Source organism: Chinchilla lanigera, unplaced genomic scaffold, assembly GCF_000276665.1.
Source record: "Chinchilla lanigera isolate Chin_1 unplaced genomic scaffold, ChiLan1.0 scaffold00024, whole genome shotgun sequence".
NCBI classification, from domain to species: Eukaryota; Metazoa; Chordata; class Mammalia; order Rodentia; family Chinchillidae; genus Chinchilla; species Chinchilla lanigera.
The window spans coordinates 3,958,612-3,982,445 of NW_004955425.1; the positions used below are offsets into that span (position 1 = coordinate 3,958,612).

Consider the following 23,834-nt stretch of genomic DNA (forward strand, 5'->3'; position numbering starts at 1 on the left):
CAGTTCTCTGCTATCATGAAATGTAGGTCTACACAGGAAATGCTAGTCTCTGCACTTCTCTCCTGAGTCCTGTTAAAAGACCCTATATAACCAAAAATCAAAACTAAAACAACTTGAGCATTAAAGTTCAAAATGTAAACCAAAACAAAACAAAATACATAATAACTAAAGCATGGCCTCTATGTTAATATAGAATTCTAAGTTCACATCTTGAAGGCCATACTCTTTTAATCTGAGCAAATAACAATAGTTTGTGAACATTTTTAAATGAAAATATAAAGGTATAGCCTTTTAACAAAATTGAGATAAATCTTCCCTTGCCATAGGAATGAAAATCAATGTAAAATGATGACTTCAACTCAAGCTGAAGCCCTGGTGATTCAATACCTGGGAAGCAATGAGACCTGGTCTTAGGTTTAGGAGAGAGGAAAGTACCCCACATGAGGCAGAAAGCAGCAAGCAAGCTCCCTTCCTAAAACCCGGGACTTGGCTGAGGCTGTAGTTCAGTTGCATAGCACTTGTTCAAAGTCCTAGATTCCGTGCTCAGCACACACAGAAAAAAGCTAAAATAAATCAAGCTACTGCTTGGTTTTCTGGCTTACCTAAAGCCATGGCCCTAAAAACTGGGAATACCTCAGTACAACCTTATAAACAATAGCTGAGCTAAGACACATGATTGGATGTTATAGTCCTGTATCTCAAGGGGTGTGAATCTTAAGATGCCTATGAATTCTGACACAAAATGAGGACTACAGAAGATCTGGTAAAACAACTCATATAAGTACTGGCCATGGAAAAGTTAGTGCCAAGAAACAGGAAAAATCTGTGATGAATCTACAAACCATGATCAAAGATACATGAAGAAAGTCACTTGAAGAAAACCAGCCCACAAAACTGACATAAAATCACTACAGTTAAAATAAGATAACAAAGCAATTTTAAACAGGACTTCAAGCTGGGCACCATGGCACATGCCTATAATCCCACGTACTAGGAGACCAAGTCAGGGAAAGCATTACGTTCCAAGCCAGCTTGGATAACATAGTGAGAGCCTTGTCTCAGAAAATACCTTGGTATATGGTTTTTGTTTTGTGTGTGTGTGTGTGTGTGTGTGTGTGTGTGTGTGTGAGAGAGAGAGAGAGAGAGAGAGAGAGAGAGAGAGAGAGAGAGAGAGAAAGAGAGAGAGAGTGAAAGAGAGAGAGTGAGAGAGAGAGATTATTTGTTTTTTACAGTACTGGGGAAAAACTTTAAATTTTCTTATATGTATTATCCAAACAGTTGTACAGAAACTGACAATTCAATATCTAGAAAATGTCTGATCATAGACTGGAGACCACCATGAGCATATCAATGAGGAAGACTATAATGTTTAAGTATGCAAGGCCATCATGTGATCTGTGACCTCCCTCTATAAATGATCTTTTTCTGCAGCTCATAGGTGGCATCTGGTTGATGCTTCTATCCAAGATGCTGGCTACAAACAAGACCAGGTTTACCGAATGAGGGTAACTTTGAACAAAGTTGTCCCCTCAAATCAGGAACATGGCTGTGATCCTTGCTACAGAAGTTATCCGCTTGAAGATTTGGTGTGAAACAGGAGGAAAGGAGCCGCACTCCCAAGTACAAAGACTTCAGCTTCATCCTCCTCCCAAAGGAACCCGAGGTTCTTGGCTAGAACTCATCAGAGTGGGCACAAGATGTTCTCTAAGTCAATTTCACCTTGCAGCGTGGGAGGGCCACTTCTGGCTAGGAAGAAGGCAGACTTGCCTTTTTCCTGTTCACATCTAGAAAACTAGATGCAGTGGCACGTACTTTGATCCTTCAGAAAACAGAAACTAATGAAGAAAACCCTGTGATCACTCAGACTTCTGCCTAAAGGCACATTTTGGACCCTAGCACAGCTGCGGGCCCCTACGTAATGCACAGCAATCTTGCTCACATGAAGAGCAGAGACTGAAGTTGAGGAGGCCAAAGGGAAAACTAGCTCCAGATCTACACAGGAGTCCTTTGAAGTCTTTGAGTGAGGAACTACTGAGTACAGTAAATAGAACAATTCCTAAGGATAAAAAAAGGACAGGAGATGTTGTAGTTCCAGCCAATCAGAGTACAGACCCATGGAGGGCCAGACTTTAGTACTAAGCTCACCCAGCCATGGAGTTAAGGCTGTTCTAATAAAGCCTTTGTTCTAATCTGCCCTAACAGAGATATCAGCCAGAATACCTACTATGGTAACCACTAAGTGTATGTGGCTACTGGACCTGTTAAAATGTGGATAGTTCAAGCTGACATGCGATTGTAAGTAAAAATAAAATACAAACAAGATTTCTCAGACTTAGTATAAAAATAATGTAAGCTATCTCATGAATAGATTTTATACAAAGTACTAGAATGTTAATACTTTGCAAACACTGGGTTAAATATTTATTTAAACTAAATTTTTAGGAAGATGAAAGAGAAGTTAGTGTTGACAGGAAAATTGTTTTTATAATGTTAACTGTAGCATATCAGATCAGCAAAACCAACTTGGTTATTTGGTCTGATAACTAATGAGTTACAGTCACACATCCTTTAAACCTTGTTACTATTCTATTTCTTATATTTGACTTTAGAGTTTAAACTAATTTTAGGGTTAACATAAAAACAATGGCTATGAGATTTTCTGTTCAAATCATGTTCTTGCCAATAAACAAACACAAAGAAATAAATACACTTTAAGGGCTTCAGAGAGACAGAGAGAGAGAGAATCCATGAGCCAAAAATTAGCTAAAATTTAATATTAGTTTCCTTACCAATAAATCCAACTCTCTGCAATATGAACTTTTTGAATCTACAGTTTAGTGTCTCTACTATGGTACTGTCTAATAAACAATCAGGTACTGTTTGGAAAAGTATTCTTGGCAGTATCTATGGCAATAATTACTCAACTTCTAAAAAGGTTTTAAAAAGGAAGTACCTTCTAAAAATCAAAGAATACTATAAAGATTCGTGACAGGTTATATTTTGCAGTAGTCAGAGAAGAGGAAAACAAAACCAAAAAGCAAACCCCCATCAACCCGAGATAACTCAAAATACTCAAAACTTTAATGAAATATTTTAATCTACATTGTGTATTTCCAAACATATCACAAAATAATTCTCCACAAATTGTAGCTCTTTAGGGAATTCTAAATATCTGTTTCATGCTATAGCTATCTTCACTTCATTGTACATCTATATAAGTATAAATATTATTTATTAAAATTCACATTTAAAAAAACTTTCAGAATGTTTGAATGTAAAACGCAACAAAGTAGTGGTGGGCAGAAAAGTTTGTTTGTGTAAGCACTAAAGAGTAACAAGTGTAGTTCTCAAATCCTGAGGATGATGTTAGCTTTGCTGAGTGCCAGCAGCCCTTTGGAGCCAGGTGGACACACAGAGAGCTAATGAACATTCTCCAGCATAGGGGAAAAGTAAGAACCTATCACCACTGGTGGTAGACAGGGGCTCACGTTATGACATAAAACTACCTCCTATAAAACTCTTTAGTCTCTCCAGACATATCCACGATTTTGAAGGGCAGTCTTGATTTTGGGGGGATCACTAAATATTTCTTTGGCAATCTTTACAGGCTTAGGAGTGTATTACACTTATCAAGGTGATCATCAAGGAGAAAATGGAGAAGTAACAAGACTCTAGTTATACTCTGCTGCTCAAAATGCTTATGACAGCTGAGTAAGAGGTAGATAGATCATTTTGTCAAGTAAAACAGCATATATAGAGAAAATATTCAAGCATTGTAATTTTATCTGCATTTTCCATGAAAATTCAAAACTGAAATATTACACAGTAAAATATCAATGATTTCTGCAAAGATTTTTGAGGTAGAAGTTTATTATTATTCAACTATATATGCAAGTTTTACCTGAACATGCTACTCCAGGTTTACAAATATGGTAAAATCTCATCGTGGAGTCTGGTAGTTAATATAGAGGCAAAGTACCTACTCCAGTGACTGACACTGCAACAGAGGGTCATAGATTCTACCGATTCATGGAACAGGCTCACCCCGTGGGTAGGCATTTGTACCAACATATATTAATTATATTAATTTCTGTAGGATTATATGTTAGAACACGACACTAAGCTTCTTCTTTTCCTTTGCATACACTCCTATTTGGGTACTTACTATACTACTGCATTTACTCTTGATGGGGTCTGTCTTCTTACCTAGATTTTGAACATTCTTAAAGGCTGACATTCTTACAAGGTCTTCAAAACTTGTAAATCAACATACTGGCTCTACAAATCTAATAAACAGAAAAATAAAATGCACTCACTAACAAGTCAAGCAATATTTACAACCTTCTACTACTGAAAAAATTTTTCACATTAAGTTTTCTATTTACTGACTGTACATAATCAACACTGAGCTAGTTGTTTTGAGCTCTAGGCCAAGCTTTGGTTTTCATTGTCACTTGTGAAGTTTGAATTTTCATGGTTGCGTCTCATGTCCTCCCGGATGATATCCTCAACTTTCTGTGCATAAGCAGCAAGTTTGGCTGCTTTGAGGCTTGTAATGAAAGTGTGGCATGCATTTTTCTTCCCATTAACCTGATACCAACTACGAAGCAGTTGAATTTTCTGCTCAGCTACATCTTGGAGACTTTCATTCTTGATGTCGTCTATTTTGGCTTCAGGGACACCATTCTTTCGAACAAATTTTCTAACATCATTTAGCATCATTAGTTCAGCAATCTTAGGTATATATTCACTAAAGTCAGCCTCTGAAAAACAGAAAATAGTCTCTGAAAATTTATCTCTCTAAATGAAATTCTTATCACTGAAATCCATGTCCATTTTCCCCTTTATCATACTTAAGAATACAGGTAAGCCCTAGAGAGCTAAACAACTTTATTGAGGAAAACCAAAAACAACCATGAGTTATAATTCCAGTTCCTTCTATATGCCCAGTAATTTTCTCTCTGACCTGCACACAACACATATCTTCCTATCTCAATTTTAAAAGAATTTTAAAGATCACCTCTAGTGGTTTTTTACAGAGTTAATGATCAATGACCCTCAAACCTAAAAGTACAGGCCAAGAGTTCATGATCCTCTCATCTCTGAATCATAGGTCAAAGATGGGAACCAAGCAGAAGAATGAATGTTGTTATAGAGTCGGGATAACCATAGTAACTATGTTTACAATTGAGTTTAATCTCTACATCAGTTCTGTAAATGCACCTGATTGTGAAGGAAAACTTTTTAAGCCTCAGAATACAGTGTCCTATTGTTATATAATTTATTTTTAATTTTGAGTGTTGTTATAGATTCAAATCATTTGATTAACCCCTAATAGTGTGAAAAAAGACCTGTGCCACCCCCATAATACATCACCAAATTTAGTAAAATAATTTCACTCTAAAATTGGCCTATTCCCTCAGAGGAAGCTGTCTCTAGGAAATAAAATGCTAAAAGCTTTACCTGAGAAATTCAGTGGCACTGTTTCTGTTTCCTGGGGTCAGGGTAACACAAAGAGAGATAAATAAACATGTATTTAGAATGTTACAGATGTCATCTTTTATTCTTCCTTAATTCTGAAGGAAGCACTATTAGCTGCCTGATGTGTAAATGTAAGAAACTAGACTAAATGATTACGAAGGGTTCTTTTATCATTCAAATTCTGATTCTGAAAGACTTTATGCAATATTGGCTCATTTTTTACAAAGGCAAAGAACCTAAGGAATTCATGAAATTAGCTGAGATTATTTTCCATATAGACTTATTAAACAGTAAACATACTCATTCTAAAATTTTCTTCACTGTAACTATTTTCTTTTTTGACACCAGAGAATGGCCCAAATTGAATTTTTGCTATCCTATTGATTCAAAGAACTCTAATTCCCCCTCAGCCCTAGCCTCAAGTGAGATCACTATTCCATTAACCAGAAATGGTTCTTCTTCTCAATATATCTTTTTGCTGTTTGAAATGCCTTGTTCACGTGTTGGAAGAAGGTGCTGCAGGCAACCGGCTGAACAGTTAGCTGGCAAGAGTCAAGCTGTGCTTTTTTATGATGGGTTTTAAAAGCAACCTTTTTGCCCGGGCTTGGATACTGAATCCATGCCTTGGTAAAGGCTGTTACTCTGTGGGGATAACTCCAACATGCAACATGGACCTAGACCACTTCCTGTTTTTCAGGACATATCCACTTCCTCCTTTGTTGCTTCTTACAGTGTTTATGTAAAAGATTACCTATAAATTAGGGAGCATATATTACTCATTTTTGATGCACACACATAGTACATGTTTACTTAAAAGAAAGTAACAAATAAAAAGCTGAATTACTACTTTATGTTTTCAAAAAGGCTGACGCATATTTCAATACCTACAGGAGGTGAGCTCTGGTAAAAGTTGTTCTTCCTGTAGCATTTCCTAAAAATATATAGCCCTGAAAGATCAAAGAAACATCTATCAGAATCAAATCTTTGCCTGGTGGGCATTGTGTGAGAACACTCTTTCACACTAAGAGAAGTATTGGAAGGAGACATTCATTAAAATTTAAAGTGGCCAGTGGCACTGTGTTCTTCGCACCCCACTGAGTCAAATGTTAAAGAGATAGACCACACCTTAATTGACTCATCTAGTCATCATACACTGATGCAGCACGAAGCTGGCTTTTTGACATATTGTATAGCCACCATCACACCCACTCCAGTATAGTGGGTGACACAGCTGTAGCCAGGAATGGAAGCCAATGGACCTGGAAAACTGAAGGCAACTTTCCACTGAGGAGCATTTAATTAGAAATTGGAAACTAGAAATTCCAATAGATGCACTCACAGATAAGTAAAATATACACACTCAGTGAGTACAAGTCTTGAAGTCAGTATGAGTTGTGTCTTGTTTACTTTTCTCTCTTTGCTGGAACAAAGTACCTGGTGCCCAGAATTAAGGAAGGAAAGATTTATTTAGCTCACAGTTTGTGGAGGTTTCAGTTCATACTTGCCTGGCTCCAAGGCAGAGTGGCACATGGAAGAGGGCAACAGTGCGTGGTGGCGGAAAAGAGCAAAAGCAACAAGAGCAAAAAGGAGGAGCAGTGAACAAGCTTCTTTCCCTCCCTTCTATTGTTTGCAGCATGAAGCTTTGGGGGGGGGGCATCTGACACAAACCATAACATTATGGAAGAAAGAATTTAATTCTCTAAGTACAAGTATAATGTTTAAACACTAACTATGTACTTTTAGCTAAACCACCTTTAAAGTTAAGACATTTTCAGCTAAAATAACGCCACAGTCCCTTTTTCCAACAGAGAAGGAAAAGATCCTCAGTCATTGAAAGTTGCTGCAACCCTGTGTATTATGGATTTTTTTAAAAGGGATTTTCCAGACTATCTATGAATATAGTCACCTTTGGCTTATCCACTGAATTTACTAAGTAATCCTTGCATAAAATATATTACCATAATATTTTAAATTAAGGAAGAGGATTAATTCTTTTAAAGACATACAATTTGGTCCAGAGAGAGGAAGAACAGAGGGACAAATTTATCAACTGCTCTCTATAATACTATGCCAGGCAAGGCCTTTGATTTTTGTGTTCTCTTAATGCATTGAGAAGTATTAATGAATAATAAAAGATTACTTCTCTTTTTTAGCCAACTCAACCACTACGGAGAAGCCTTGTTCATAAGCAGGATGGAATTACTGCCCTAACCCTAAAACTGGTGCTCACAGAAATTCTTATCAATTCTCAGTGGTGCATTCAGTGGCAGTGATAGACAGTATAGCAGAGCTATCTACATGATAGCTTTCTTATAGGTAGGAAATGGAGAAAAGTCTTTATGAATAACTACTTCTCAAGGAATTGCAGTATATGGTTAAAATAAACTAAGAACTCACCCAAAACTAGCAAAATTGGGAGCATGAGCATAAACAACCACCGCCAGTCGAAACCTGTAACTTGGAACATTAAACAGTTATATGAAAGTGGGCAAACTTCAATGTTAAACAAAGTGCTACACTTTCAAGTAATCAAAAACAAGTGCCTTTTGTTCATAGCTAACAGTGGGGATGGAAGGGTGGGAATATTACTTTCTTCTTTGCATCTGGTGTTGTTGGTTGGTGTGCATTTCTCAATGATTCCATGTTCACACCTGAAAAAGAAAACAGAAAACTCAGAAAGCCTGGAGAGATTGATTCATCATCTTCTATTAGATTAGAGACCATTTTACTCATCTTTGCATCCTGGGAGACATTTTCTCTTCAATACGTATAGATAAGTATCTAAAGCTGGTACAGGTTAATGATGAGATTTCTTAAACAGTGATTTATGATATCAAAAGTTAGAGGAAGGTGATGAAATACTGACATACAAAAAAAACAAAAATTCATTTCAAAACTGGCAGTAAACTGACCTCTTAAAACATTGGGGTTTAATTGATCTTCTATAATAAAGTACTAAGAACAATTTCAGAAATTTTAAAACATGAAAATGGCCACATAGCAGCTACTGCCCAGGATGCTACATAGGGAAGGTAATCGGTTCACCCTACAAGTGCTACTTTGGCACCAAGTGATGACTGCAGACTTGAGAAGCCCATGTGGGATTTTCTTCAGACAGCCAAACACTCACAGTCATTCTCTGAGCTCACAGTCTACCTCTGCTATTCTTAACTTGATCTTGGGCAAATCCTTAACCTCCACAAGCCTTTTATCGCATTAGTAATATAGAGAAAATGATATTATCTACCTCAAAGAGTTATGATGATAAGAAAATGATATCAAGACTTAAAAGTAGTTAGAAATACTATTCTTGTTATTATTTGACAGGTTAGCTCCTTACCACAACCATTACCTATTTCTATCACCACGAGGGCATGCTCAGACATTTGGGCTAGCAGGGAGAGGATAGGGTAGCAAATAAGACATAAGCATCAGGTCCCCACTTTTAAAGGCTATTAGATGAATTCCCCAAAGTTTTCCAAGGTGGATCATAAGTTTCAGGAGAGGCAAGTGAATAGCAATCCTAAACATTTCATGCAACACAATATCGTACAAGGCAAAAATTACTTTTGTAACACATATCACCCAATCTGATGTCTATAGAATGTGCCAGATGGAACAAAATAAATGTTACCTGCATCTTTTAATAGAGAAACTGAAGCTCAGAGGGTAAGTGGTCTGCTCAAAGGATCACAGTGAGTCAAGAGAAAAGTGAGAGGCACCATCGGGTTTTCTAGCTTTGGGTAAAAACCATGCTGTTTAGTATGAAAGACAAGGACCTTGGTGATCTGGCCCCTGGATCCCTCATAGTCTTTTCCTTCTGTAGCTAGTACTGTGTTCTACAAAGCTTCCTATTTACAAATTTGCAGCCACTGTTACCTCGACTGAAATAGCCTTCCCCTCAAGTGTACCTGGGTGGAAATGCTATTTCTTTTCTTCCTCAAGACTCAAGCTGTGTGTCAAACTTCTCTTCCATATCCTCTGGCAGGGTTGAAAGGGCTTCCTGTATAACCTGTAACACCTTGGACATAAATTTCTTCGTATGTTTGCCACATGGTGTTGACATGTAATCACCACTGCTTTTCTGGCTATCTTTGACTCTAGACTGTGGCCTTCTAGATGGAAATGACTCCTGCTCAGATTATTAGCTTCGCAAACACATCGGTATCAAGTGCACAGGAAGTGTTCAATTACGGTTCAATGACTAAAAAATGTTCAACAACCCCAATACTGTCTGAATGAGCAAATGGTCATCAAGTCGTATGAAGAAAAATAAGACTAACACCCACATTTCTAACTCTTGGTCAGTGTGGCTCCTCTCTAAGAAGACAGTACTGGGGCTGGGGATTTAGCTCAGCGGCAAAAGCACCTGCTTGGCAAGCGCAAGGTCGTGAGTTCAGTTCCCGGTACCGGAGAAAAACCAAAAAAAAAATAAAAAAAAAAAAATAAGAAGACAGTACCTTTCAAGGTGCAGGGAGTATTTTAATCAGCGAGAGACTCAACTTACGTGATGCAGGGCTCACAGTGCTCACATACAGAAGAGCTACAATAAAAGTTTGCTTTACATCTGCATTTGGTATCCTGGGTTCGCGTACAGTTTCTTTCCACTTCTAAGCCTGGAAAATCAGTTCGCAAGCTATTAATTGCAACACCTAGTTAAAAATGAACTACAAAAATAACAGCAAAGAGCCACATGGATCTCAGACCCACTGCTTTCATCAATAGTCATATCATCATGCTTTTGGTTACACAAGTAGTGTTTAATCGTCAAATAGGTAACCCCAAGTTGAAACAGCCAACAGTCATTCAAAGGAGTTTTAAGTGGACAGGCAATCCAGCAATTAAGGTAATCCCCACCGTTTAGACTGCTCACCTGTTCCTCTTAGTCTAGAGCCTCAGTACTCAAAAATATAGACCACAAACCAAAAACATCAGCTTTACCCAGAGCTTGTTGTAGTGTCACTTGTGTATCAAGTCCCACCATAGACTTCATCTGCCCACAACCAAAACCCTCATTTAGAGACTCTGACTAAACTGCTCTTTTCTGGCACCGAAACACTGGTACTGTAATTGCCCTGTAGGCAGTTCTGATGCTCAGCCAAGGTGGAAGAAGCTCACTTCAGAGCCTGAATAAAGACAAGAAAAGCTTTATGTCCATTGATTTCTGATGACAAACAAAAGTAGGGATACTTCTATTAAATTTTAACCTAGACCCTCAGAATAAATTGAAATATACATGAAAATCCAGGTGCCCAAGTAGAATTATCAGGAAAAGTCAGATCTCCAAAGGAGGAATGATACCCTATCCACATCTTGCATTTCTCTGCCATCATACAAGCATAAATCAAGACAGGAAAAAAAAAAATAGTTTCTGTGGTTTGGATTGGAGCTGATGCCCTCTCTTCATAGAGCTGATACTTACTGGGAGTCATGTGCCTTCTCTGGAGAACTGCCAGTAATTAAGCCCCAAAGTGATTATTAGCTCAGTATCTGGTCCTGCATTACCTCAATTGGCTATGTCCAGCCCCTTCCTATATGTGAACATGGCACCAGAGTAGGTCCCAATCTCAAATGGCATTATAAATGGTTCTACCTGAAGTACTATGATTGGCCTCTTTTGATTGCTTTTGAAAATACTCACCGAGTCCTGCATCACAAAATGCACATCGTCTGCATTTAGGGGAATAGTGCTCCTTGTCTGTGTACTCTTCCCCTTCTTTGCAGAGCACGCACACTGGTTCACCTTCATCAGACGTGCAGTCAGCAGCTTTCCTTTTGCCTGACCAGGGAAAAAAGAGGCCAGTTCTTGAAGGCAAGATGGCATATAACGACAGGAGACATAAGCAGGGATGGTTAAAAAAGCTGTTAAAATTGGAAATGGAGTGGATGGGTGTTAGGTTAATGATACATAAATACAACTGGGAACAGTGTTATTGTAAAAATTGTGTCAAAAGCCAGAAATCCTTCCAAGGGAAAAGCTAAAAGAGTGCAGGAATATGCCTAAAGAAACAGAATGATTAACGATAGAAGGATATTTTTTAAAAGATGGAGGGAGTTTAGGGTGGCCAAATGCACCAAAAGAAATACTTTGTACCAACTAACTTCTTTAGTGAAAGGGGACAGTTTGGAAGGAGTATATCCAGAGTGGAGATGGTTGTCACCGACTACTGAGATTACACAACTAATTCACTTTGCTTGGATTTCTGAATTTACTTTCTAAAATCTACAATCCTAATACAAGGATAGCTGAAGGAAAGAAAATATTCGATGTTCTAATGATTTGGGTCATGTCTTTATTAGCTACAGCGTATTTAACAAAGAGCTTAGCCTCTGTCAGCCTAAACTTTGTCGGGCACATAATGGAGGTGCCTTCCAGTGCTTCCCCTTGCATCGCTGTGGGAACTGCGCACATCCTGCCTGGGGAATGCCCACAGCGCTACAGCGCCCTCTTCTGTCTCTTTTCCTTCTATTCTTTTTCCATCCGGGAACAAAGTGTGTCTTGATGAGCATGCGTAAACATGTTTATAATAAAATTTACTACCAGATTTGTTACCTTAATCATCCACTTTTAAACATTGTTTACATTTGAGTTATTTTAGAAAATCAAATAAGTCACTGTAGTACAATCACTAAACATCATACAATTTCTTCTGAAAAATTCACGTATTTAACAAGTATTTATTAAATGCCTATTGCATTTTGTAGGTATATGACCTTCTCAATAAACTAATAGCATTCTTTTTGCAGCATATTTACCACATAAGCAGATTATGAAATGTACATATATATATTTTAGTAGGCAAAGACAATAATCTGTCAGTAGAAAAATATAAACAAGCCATGGAAACCCCAAAGCAAATTCAAACATAGGACCCCAGGGCCGTATAATATTGCAGCAGTATTTCAAAGAAACAGCAAAAGAATAATTGTAGTTCTTGCTAGTGGTCTTATGCTGGTTTCCAAATGAATTGACCTCTTTAATGAACTACCCTTCAGAATATGCTGAACACAACGTATACAGCACGACAGAGATGCAATAACGCACAGACTCTTTTCTTCTCTGAAGTATACAACCTGAATTTATTAAACTATGAAAAACAAGTGATGTTTTCTTGAAAATTAAACTTTAACATATATTGCTTGAGTATAATAACATCTATTTACTGTAGAAAATTTGGAAAAGAGAAGAAAATGTTAAAATACATGTATATCTAGTACCTTGAGATATTTATTTCCTATTCTTTTCTTTTCTTTTAGAACAGGGTCTTGCTATGCAGTCCAGGCTGGCCTTGAGCTCTCAACGATCCTTCTGCCTCAGCCTCCTGAGTGCTGGGAGTACAGGCCTGCACCACCATGCCCGGCATTCCTATTATTTCCTTATAATCCTGAGCATACATACATACAGATATATGTATATACATAAGTATATGTATATGCAGCTATATATACATATATAGTGTATGCAATACACTGCAGAATTCTTACTGAACATAGTGATGTGGTAAGGATTTTTGAGTAATAAAAACTCAATTCATATATAGAATCATTCAAAATAAGGCATTTATTTTAATAAATAATCACTATATGATCATTTGCCAATCATGTGGAATCAAATTATTAGAATTTCAAATTCTTTGTTACATAACATATCACTTATGATTTCCTGTTCTTAATCTCTTTCATTTCTTCTGACTTTCCTTTCCTTCACCTCTTCTTCTTTCCTTTCTTTCTGATTAGGAAAGGTTATAAATATGTCAAGTCTGAATGGCTCAAATTCTCTAAAACATTCAGCCTAGTTTTCCTGGAAATGAAACCTACCTTTTCTCATTTGTATTTTGTTGATTTATCCAATAGTTAGTTAAATATTACATATTACTATCACAACAGCAATGAGTATAAACACATTGAATTAATTTGAATATTGGTAAGCCTAAATTTAACAAGGGAAAATAGGAGAATAAAAGTAGAAGGCATCTTTCACTGGATGACATGCAGGACACATTAGGGAAGCACAGAAAGCCTGCTACTCCACCCAGCAAACCAGCTGGAAATCACTAACGGAGATTTATATAACTGAGGTTATAGCCAGGTGTTGTAGTGCACTCCTGTGATCCCAGCACTTGGAAGGCAGAGGCAAAAGGATCATCACGAGATTAAGACCAGCCTGGGCTACATATTAAGTTCAAGTCCAGCCTGAATTATACAGCAAGACTTGTCTTAAAAAATATGAATAATGACTGATGACTACATTAGAAACACACAAGAAACTTTGATACACTGTGGCTTGGATTAATACATACTATTCAAGCCTTTGGTTACTCCAGAATTTATCTAAACAGTCCCAGACTACTAGCTGTCACAATGAAGTGCCATGCATAAAATATTTTTTATAATTTTCCCTAGGCATTTTCTATAAATAAATTACTGTTTCAGTATGTGCAACTGTTTTCAGGGCTTTGACTCACATCCAAGTTCTTTCTTAAAAATATATAATTGTTTTGATTCCTATAGTAGTACACAAGAGTTCTTATTTCATAAGTAATTTCTCCAAGGCAGAGATCACTTATTAAATGAAAATAAGACAAAGCAATTTTTAAAAAAATCAAACAAATTATGTTTCAGATTTTAAATATGTGAACAAGGACTTCAGTTCACAGGGTAAGCACTATTTGACAAGTTATTTTTTTAAAATCAAGAAGCCCTCTCTATTCCTGTGTGGAAAAGTGTAAGTGGGAAAGGGTTTAGGCATAAATGGGTTATAGTATAAGGGGAAATTTTCCAGAACATTTATTAAAATCCAGACAGGAGGCCAAAGAGGACTATTCAAATCTTTTTATATACATGACCCATACTTGGTTTGCACTTCGAGTGCTAGAAGCCTAGGAGGCCAACATGAGACTTATTGAAGTTTTGTTAGGTCTATTATCTATTGCATAAATATCATATAAACCCATGTGTTATTTCCTTTATCTTCCTGCCTTCACAAATGAGTTGAGAGAGATCTACATCCCATGCAATAATAATAAGTTCAGTTGGAAAAAAGTTTGCACAGTTGTATTTTTCTTAGTTTCTAATTTTCTAGTGTTTGAAGGATTTCTAAATTGAAGTTGGTTTGTAACTCAAAATACTGATTTTCAGAGCAAAGACAAATAGCTTTCTTCAAGATCTAATTGAAGGGAGGTGCTTAGACATACCCTTTAATGGTAGAAATCCCTTGCTTTCAGAGTACTATTATTATTCTGATACATCCAAGTCGGTTTTGAGATGACAAGCTTTAATACCCACAAATGCGTCACCTCTTTTGCTTGTGAGAAGTGGAGCTAAATAGATAAACCTTCCCATTTCAGAGGTATATGTCATTTATAAATTATACTTATTCATAATCACATCAAACAACTGTGATAAAGATTAATGAAACTGGTCTTTGGAAAATAATTGCATTCTTGTAGTAATACTATATACCGTAGGAGAAGCAAAAGCCATAAAACATTCTAGTTACTGTTGGTGTATGCTACCATATGTGTTGTGTAACCTACCAGGAGGACATGGCTGGCAGCAGAATTGACCTCCACGGTGCAAGCCTGCTGAGCACTGGGTCTCTGCGTTAGTAACTGCGTTCCTCAACTCGAACCCTTCGGAGTCTGTATCAGTCACTCGAGCACTCACAGTTTGGGGCGATGGTCCAGCAATGAAGGTAAATACCTGTAGAAACAATGCACAAGGAGAACTTCTGAAAGAAGAAGCTTGGAAAACAGGTATCGCCCGCCCAGAGTAGCTGTATATGCTGTGCACAGGCAAAGCCACTGCAGCAGCTCCGTCCTGAGCTGCCTAGTGGCCAGTAAGAGAGCAGACTGTGTGCACAGCAGGTGCTCTAAGTCACACTAAAACCATCCCTGTTCATGCCAGGAGCCAGGGTTCTGCTCAAAGTTGAGTTGGTTTCCACTTGCTGCCCTGTGTCTGAGGGTGAAGGCACTGAAATTTTCCAAGTCTCCATTTCTTTATCTATACAGTAGAAATAACCTCTTCTTTGGAGTTCCGTTGTGATAATTAAATAGCTTGAAGCTCTCAGGATAGTGCCAGGTACATAATAAACAGGGGTCCTATAAGTAGTACTAATAGTAACATTCCAATTTCCAATAAGGGGCAGTACTGTGGAGTAAGAAAAAATGTAAAAATAATAGTAATAATAATAATAATAGTAATAATAATGATCCTGCAATTTGAATCTCAATTCTGCTACCAACAGTGTGACTTTAGGGAAGACATGTAGCTACTCTGATCCTCAATTTCTTCATCTGTTAATTGAGAATAATGTTTTCTATAATAAAGGGCTGTTATAAGGATTAAAAAGTGGTCATTTCCATCAAACCTAATACTAAGCTTATAGCATGCCTCCTTTCCCCTTTGTGTATGCAGTTCACACGGTCAATAATTCTTATTAAACCTTCAGTATTATCCAAGCATACAATAAATATCTCACTAAATCCCATAGGATTTTCTTCACCTACGTCCAGGAAAAATGGACCTTTCCTTATTAAGAGCCAATCTTCAATTAACTTTTGATTCCTTTCTTCAACTAAACTCCAAGTGACCTTGTATCAAATTTATCTCCGCTAGCTATAAAATGGAGTTACTTAGGAAAATTAACAAAAAGTATGAACACATTTGGATGTAACCCCTGGTTGAGCCCTTCTGTTGAGCTTCCTAAGTATTTACCTCTGTAAATATGAATTAAAGTAATCACTCATATATAATATGTAAATTATACCACCAATCATCAAAATTTTTAAGCTATTAGTTCTGAGTTCTATTTATTCAAGGCATTTTTTATAGTTTTCCTGGCATGCCTTGAATTTTCAATCCCTCTAATACATACACAGTACAGTTACAACACTGTTTCTGATGAATCAGGAGAACTAAATATTTTAAGTATATAAATCTTGGCCACAGAAGTCCTACTTCCCTCTCAGCTTTTCCCCTTTATCACCAAAGCAGGTTTCCCCCTTTGGGTGCCAGGATACCATGGGACCTCTAAGCTAGAAAGCATAAGAGATACAGTGGTCCACTTTTCCTTCTAGAACAGAAATGTCTTAAGATGAATTTGTAACATCTAGAAGTCCAAGGACAAAAATAACACCAAACTATTGAGAGAATACTTGTTTTGTCCATGGTCATTCAGTAGCCAAATATAAAGTTAAAATTTGTCAAAATGTCTTAAATTTTATTATAAATATCTTTCCCCCTACACTCAGAAATGGATGAAATTAGCACAGAATTTAATTCACTTTCTGCCTATGAACAATTCTATGTAATGAACCACTGAATCGATAAACAGCTGAGGAGAATTGTGCCTAAATATGCTGACTTCACAGCCAAACAACTGCCAATTCCATCCAAAAGGCATCTGAGAATACAAAGATTGTATTGGGAAATTACTGTTAAATTTCTGAGAGCAAATCCCAGACCCCATCACCCTAGTTAACACTGCACCACTAAGCTATACCTCCAGCCCATGGCTCTTGCTTACAGTCAAATCTATTGCTTTTTCTCTAAGGTACAAAAACATGTAGCTTTGAATAAAGTACCATTATTGGCATCAATTTCTCTTTTATTTTTTTTTTTTTTTGGTTTTTCTCCGGTACCGGGAACCGAATTCACGACCTTGTGCTTGCCAGGCAGGCGCTTTTGCCGCTGAGCTAAATCCCCAGCCCCCAATTTCTCTTTTTTATAATAACAGTTCTCACTTCTTTGTCTGCAACAAAGGTTCATGATGTCATCTTGTTAACATTCATCCTTTTTATATCAGAGAATCAATACTAGTGAACAGTAATAAAATTGGGTGCTCTAGGAAATAGTAATTTGATTGTGAATATAATAAAAGGTTAATTGCTAAGATGGGAGCATGAAAATTGTTCATATTTTGAGGACTCCTTATTCTGTAGAATAACTATCTCAAAGCGCTGTTTGTCAGTGAAAATTTAATCAGACTAACTGTTTAGCATTCCAGACCTTGACATCACATAATATCCTTAAACCCTAGCCAGGTATGGTGGTACATGCCCACAATTCCAGCACTTTGGGAGACATAGGCAGAAGAATTGCAAGTTGAGCCCAGCCCAGGCAACTTAGCAACTTAGTAAGACCCTATCACAATATTAAAAGAAAAAAAATTTTAAGGGCTGGGGATGTAACTTAGTGGGAAGGCTCTGGATTCAATCCCCAGTACTGAAAGAAAAAAAAAAGTTAATGGTGAGGTATGACTTGCTTTCCTTCTCTTTCAATTCTGGTTTTTCATCAGAAACAAGAAAAATAGCAAATTAAGCTCAAAGGAATACAGTGTTCAAGGACTGAGCTCAAATTGAAATCCAAAACATTCCAGGTTGATGCCCAGTGTTTGTATGTGTGTTCCCTATGGGGAGAGGGCACTATCCTCTTTGGTATGCCGATTTCAGCCAATATCTGGGAGACAGTATTATGAGCAGGTCCACAATTTCCAGTTCAAATGGTCAGGTACTCAGGGAAGCAGCACATTCTGTATTTATGGACTGTTGCTACTAGTGCCATTACAAGCAGAGTGACATATCAGGGACTAAAGAAAACTAACCACATTGAGACACCTGTTAAAGATCACTCCAAAAACAGTATGGCAGTTGAGGGATGATCTAGGATTTGAACAGGAAGTGAAATGAAAGTCACCATTTTGTCTTTTCTTAGTTTTTGTTTTGATTTTTTTGGAACTGGGAATCGAACTCAGGCCCTGGCACTTGCCAGGCAGGCACCATGCCACTGAGCTATACTCCTGACCCCTTGTCTTTTCTTAGTGAAGCTCAAAACAAACAGGAAAAGACAACGTAGCACCAAAAAAAGTGTCGAGTGGTTACAAATGTTTGCCTTCCAAATGGCAAGAATGAGTGGACGGATGCCTGGCAGTCAGTGAGATTTTCAATACTGAGCACAGGTGTCACACTGACGACAGGGGATGTGGTCACAGTGAGGCACCCGCATGCCATAAGGCAATCACAGTGAGGAGGTTCTACTTCTATCCTGTTATGGTTTGCATCTAGATGCCCCACCAAAGTCTCATGCAGTCATGGGGAGGGCTTCTAGAGTTTGTGACTGACTCACGGTCCAGTGCTGAGATTAAAGGTGAGAATGCTACACCTACCCTAGGGGAGGCAGCCTGCATACAGTATAAGGGAGGAAAAGAGGCTTGCTCTTTCTCTCCTTTCTTGTTACCTTTGCTGTCTTCTGCCACCATGAACTGCTGTCCTCTGCCATGCCACTCTGCCTTGGAGCCAGCCAATTATGGACTGAAACAGCCATAGACTGTGAGCTAAATAAACCTTTCCTCCTTTAACTTTGGGTGAGTGGTATTTTGTATGAGCAATGAGAGAAAAAGTAACTAGGACATATCCAAAGCCCACAGAACAGTTGCTGCAGTAAGACCAAAATATGTAATGCTCAATTACTGCAGAAAAATTATATCTTGAGGGAAGATTTTAATAGTGATCCAGACAATTCAATATCAGAAGTGTAAGAACTGAATAAATGAAAGGGGAAAAAAAAAACAAGGATATTTCAAGAAAAAACTCTCAGCAGGAAACTATCTTTTTTTTTTTTTTTTTGAGCCAGGATCTGCCTATATAGTTCAGTCTGGCCTTGAGCTCACTATGTAGCCCAGATTGCCCTTAAACTCATGGTGACCACCTCTGAGGGCTGGGATTAAGGCATGCACCACCACACCTGGCTGGAATATTGTCTTTTGCACAATGACATTTTGATAATCTTTATTTCTGGGTATAGACTGAGTGATTTCATTTTACTGAACTCATCTGTTTTATGTTTTTTCAGTGGACAGTGTGCATTGTATCCTAACAAAAATCAAAAGGGGCAAAATTAGCAGTAGTATTAAGTCTAAATATCTGTATTGATTTATCATTTGTATTATTTTTTCAAGGACTTTAAAAATCTGGAATCTATAATGTCTGCTTACTTAGTATTTCAAAGGTAGAAAAATTCTATTTGAATCAATAGCATTTAATCTTTCATATATATACTTTTACATATATGTGTAATCATTGTGTGTGTGTGTGTGTGTTACTGGGGATTGAACGCAGGGACTTAGCACTGAACTATACCTCGAGCCCCTTCTAAAAAGTTTTTTGTTTTATTTTTGTTTTTACTTTGAAGCATTCTGTCACTAAATCAATAAGTTGCCCACAATGCCTGGTAATATAAATTTATGGTCTTTTGTTGTTGTTATTTTGTTTTCTAGGTTTTATTTTGGCAGTCATATAATTTTACTAAATCAAATATTAACATTAACCTTTGTTTAGCTGAACAAATTTCCTTAACTTGGTGTGATCAGGGCTATTTTATTTCATCCACTAACACTATGAATCACTCAGAGTAACAGTGCTATTTTGTGGTGACAAAAATCGTTTCATTTTTGAAGAAATGTTATAAGATATAAACTTGTATCATATTAGAGGGACCAGCTTAATATAGGATTTTGTTTTGTTTTGTTTTGTTTTTTGGTTTTTTTTGGTATCAGGAATCAAACTCACCACCTTGCACTTGCCAGGCAGGCGCTGTGCCACTGAGCTAAATCCCCAGCCTTTAATATAGGATTTTGAAAGCTTGATTATACAAATCACTTCAAATGTTGCTACAGTTTTCAGTAATTTCTATCTCTAATGAATCTGGGTTTATTTTTCTTCACACCTTTGGAAAAGAATGCTTCACTAATCACACCCCGACTGGTCCCTAATCCAACAATCCAACACTTCAGTTCTGGCCTGCCAGTGAAATAATAAGACAGACAAAAAGGACCTTATAATTTAGAATCTGTATTATTATCAAACTGTAAATAAATACATTACTTAAAGACTGTTGTATACCAGTAGAGAGGCTGACTTTCTTGTGTGGTTTTTAAACTGACTGAAAAAAAGAAAAAAATCTAACAGTGCAGTGTTGCTTAGTCACTCATAGAGGCTACTGTAAGCAGGGGGTATAGAAAACATTCATTTATATATATATATATATATATATATATATATATATAAGTTCTATATGGGTTTTTTTAGAATATCAGGAATATTTTTATAGGTAGCAGTGACTTTTATTTAAGAATTTAAGATGTTTATCTTTTGATACATAAAACAAAATCTGTACATTTTTATGGGTCACCATAATGATGTTCCAGTAGCTAGACACACTGTGACATTTAAAGCAGATTAAGCATCTGTGTCCTCAAACATTATGTCTTCATGGTGAAAATATTCAGATTTTATATTTAAATGTCATTTTAAAAAAATGTGCCTTATTATACAAGCATAATAGCTGCCCTAATATGTAAGTAAATAAAATAAAATACTTAGTTTAAAAGACTTTTTCAAATGTATGTTAAATACTCTGGTTTCTCTTTAGATCATATAAATCTTTCACCTTTTAAAATGCATGTTAACACTTAAAAGATAGACGTCTCAAATTGAAAGTGAACATTTTAACCCCCAACTCTAAACTTTGAATAGATTGATGAGAAGAGGTGAGTTATAAAGTTCTAGACATAAATTGAAGACTGACACACACTGTCTTCCAGAATTCAGCTAAGAGATGACAGCAGAGAGGGGACACTTGGGAGAAAGGTGCAAACAAAGAGAGAAAATTTTTTAAAAGTTGCTACCACCAAAGCTTCCAGCTAATTCTTAAGATCATCAATATCTGAACAGAAATTTGGTATCTCATTGTAGTTACCATGTTAGGGCAGAAAGAACAGGAAAGGTGACCTAAACCCAGCCCCTCCTCTGAAGGAGGAATCAGTGCTTCAAGGTGGTGGTGACTGGCCCAAGGCCCCGCAGCTAGCTCAAGAGTCACCAGCGTTATGAGCTGCACTGTGACCTCACCCCCAAATTCACATGCTGATGTCCTAAACCCCAGAGCCTCAAAATGGAGCTGCATTTGGAGATAAGGTCTTTATAGAGCTGATGAAGTTAAAAATGTTAGTAGGGTGAGCCCGAACCCAGTGTATTTGGTGGGCTGTTAAGAGGAAGTTTGGACACACAGAGACAGAAGAGAACCTAAAGACCCAGGGAGAAAAAGACCATCTATAAAACAAGGAGAGGGGCCTCAAACAGGTTCTTTCTTCGAAGAACTCAGTCCACTGACCTCAAGCCTCCAGAACTGTTGGAAAATATACCTCCACTGTTCATCATCCATCCTGGTTAGGGCAACCCTAGCAGCACCCTAAGAAAAAGACCAAACCGCAGCCTCTGCATTTCCTTGGTCTGAAGGATGTCAGCGATACGTACAAATGGGATCCTGCATAGCAGAGCCCAAGGGTTTCTCATCTTGAATATATAGAGCTAAACAAATAAGAGGATTTTCCCTGGTCCTTAAAAATAGAATCATCAGGGCCCATATGTTTCAGAACTACTTCTTCCCAGATGTTTTGGTCCTGCTGGGTTGAAATCTCACCACCTTCAACAGCAAAAATCAGAAATGAAGCAAGAGGTAAAGTTCCACTGCCTCAGTTTCTTGCTTATTGATTAGACTTTTAGTTACTTATTAGTATTTGAGGAGAAATAAAATCCTAAAAAAAAAAGCATGAATCTGTGCTTTAGCCAGGAGGATTCTAATTCTTCTCTAATATACTTGTGCTAGGAAAAGAAAGAGTAATGCCATTTTGTACCACTATATTATTGAAAAGTTGAAATAAAAAATAAAATTTTCTGTATGAAAGAGATAAGTGAAAATTACATTCTTTTCTTTTTCAGAACATATAAGTACTAGTTAATCTTATCCCAGGTATGTACTGTTTCTTTTTTAAAGCCAGATTTGGGAAAGTCCAAGAGAGCTAGCTGAGGCAGCATGACTAAGTAATATATAAAACAAAATGAAGAAGCTTATGAAATTCCAAAAGACTTTGGAGTCTAATGTTCAAGTTAAAAAAATCATTCTTAAAATCCTAACAGATTTTGGAGTCATACACTAATACATTAAAATACTGATAGACACCATAATTATGCAGTGGTGAATTTAAAAAAAAAAAAAAAGAAAAGAAAGAAATGATGAGGTTCCACTACAGACCCAAAGACTCAGGGTCTCTGAGAATAGAGCCCTCTCCAAATTATCTTTAACAAACACTCTTGCTGATTTTCATGCTCACCACAGTTGGCAAACAACTGGCCTAGACGAAGTAAAATGTGAAGCTAGCAGCCCACTATCTTTCATGTGAGATAACCAGAGCTACGTATGCTAATAGCATCTGTGCTCCACATTTGCAAGTCTGAATTTATTTTTTTATAGGAAATAATTACTCATCAAAAATAACCGTGAAAAAGTCATTTTTGGTAGAGGAAATGGGCAATCTGAGTCAATAGTACCAAACTAAAGCCCCAGTGTCCTTCAGTACCCAGAGAGGACACACGGGTGGCACAAGAGCAAAACTGTCAGGTGTAATAGTCAAGAAAGAGAGGAAGAGACTCAGGAGACTGGAGCAGCCCTCTGAGCCCTGGGAGTTCAACTATTTTAAATTTCACACATGAGATCAGGTGGCCTTTGTCTTTCTGTCAACACAGTATAGGCCCAATGTACTAAATCAGGCCTAAATCCTTGCAGACATTTAAGTGAAAAAAAATTGACTAGGACCAAAGACCTCCTTGTGAGGACTGCTAGACACCAAAGCTCAATCTTCAGCAAGAGGTTAGGGACTTAGTTACATACTCTGAACTCATTCCCTCTCTCTGTCTCTCTGTCTCTCTGTCTCTGTCTCTGTCTCTCTCTGGTTTATATGGATGTGTGTGTGTGTCTGTGTGTGTGTAAGATCTATGCCATCAGAAATTGAAAGTGCTAATGTTTTTCACATCTTATATTTTTATGGTCTCACATCACATAGAGGTGAAAAAATATATGACACTCTGAGTAGATCAAAGAGCAGCATGTCTTTAGTGAATCTAACACCAAGTTTATTCTAATTTTGCAAGTTTATCCTAGTTCACAGCTTAACATGGTCTACAACAGCCTACACACTTCTCTATTCAAAGAAAATACAGGTAGATAAGCCAACTGAATGATCTCATCCCCTTTAAAATGGCTGAATTGGGCCGGGATATAGCTCCGTGGCACACTGCTTGCCTGGCAGGTCCTGAGTTTGATTCCCAGTACCAAAAATAAATAAGTAAATAAATAAACAAACAAAATGGCTGGATTGGAGATACCTAATTGGTCTTTGAAGGAATCCAACTGTATAAAAAGCAAAAGATATTCTATTTTTTAAAGCAAAGTTTAAATAAAAAGATTTATTCAGTTAAATGTTTTATATATATATAAAACTATATATAGAGAGAGTCATT

At 37.2% G+C, this 23,834-nt stretch overlaps 1 protein-coding gene across 2 annotated transcripts in view; it reads right to left on the bottom strand.

Moving 5' to 3' along the window:
* Positions 1 to 3,059: 3,059 nt before the first annotated feature.
* Fas (Fas cell surface death receptor) overlaps positions 3,060 to 23,834 on the bottom strand; it is a 25,843-nt gene continuing 5,068 nt past the window's right edge. The window contains exons 2-9 of one of the 2 annotated variants that reach the window (XM_005385858.2): positions 15,018 to 15,183; positions 11,123 to 11,260; positions 9,989 to 10,097; positions 8,071 to 8,132; positions 7,879 to 7,932; positions 6,370 to 6,428; positions 5,464 to 5,494; positions 3,060 to 4,763 (exon numbers count right to left, since the gene is read on the bottom strand). In XM_005385858.2, the coding sequence (XP_005385915.1) occupies positions 4,426 to 4,763; positions 5,464 to 5,494; positions 6,370 to 6,428; positions 7,879 to 7,932; positions 8,071 to 8,132; positions 9,989 to 10,097; positions 11,123 to 11,260; positions 15,018 to 15,183 (957 nt within the window). In that variant the 3' untranslated portion in view covers positions 3,060 to 4,425. Of the gene's footprint in view, positions 4,764 to 5,463; positions 5,495 to 6,369; positions 6,429 to 7,878; positions 7,939 to 8,070; positions 8,133 to 9,988; positions 10,098 to 11,122; positions 11,261 to 15,017; positions 15,184 to 23,834 lie in introns of both variants that reach the window. The other variant, XM_005385857.2, reaches the window with a different exon arrangement.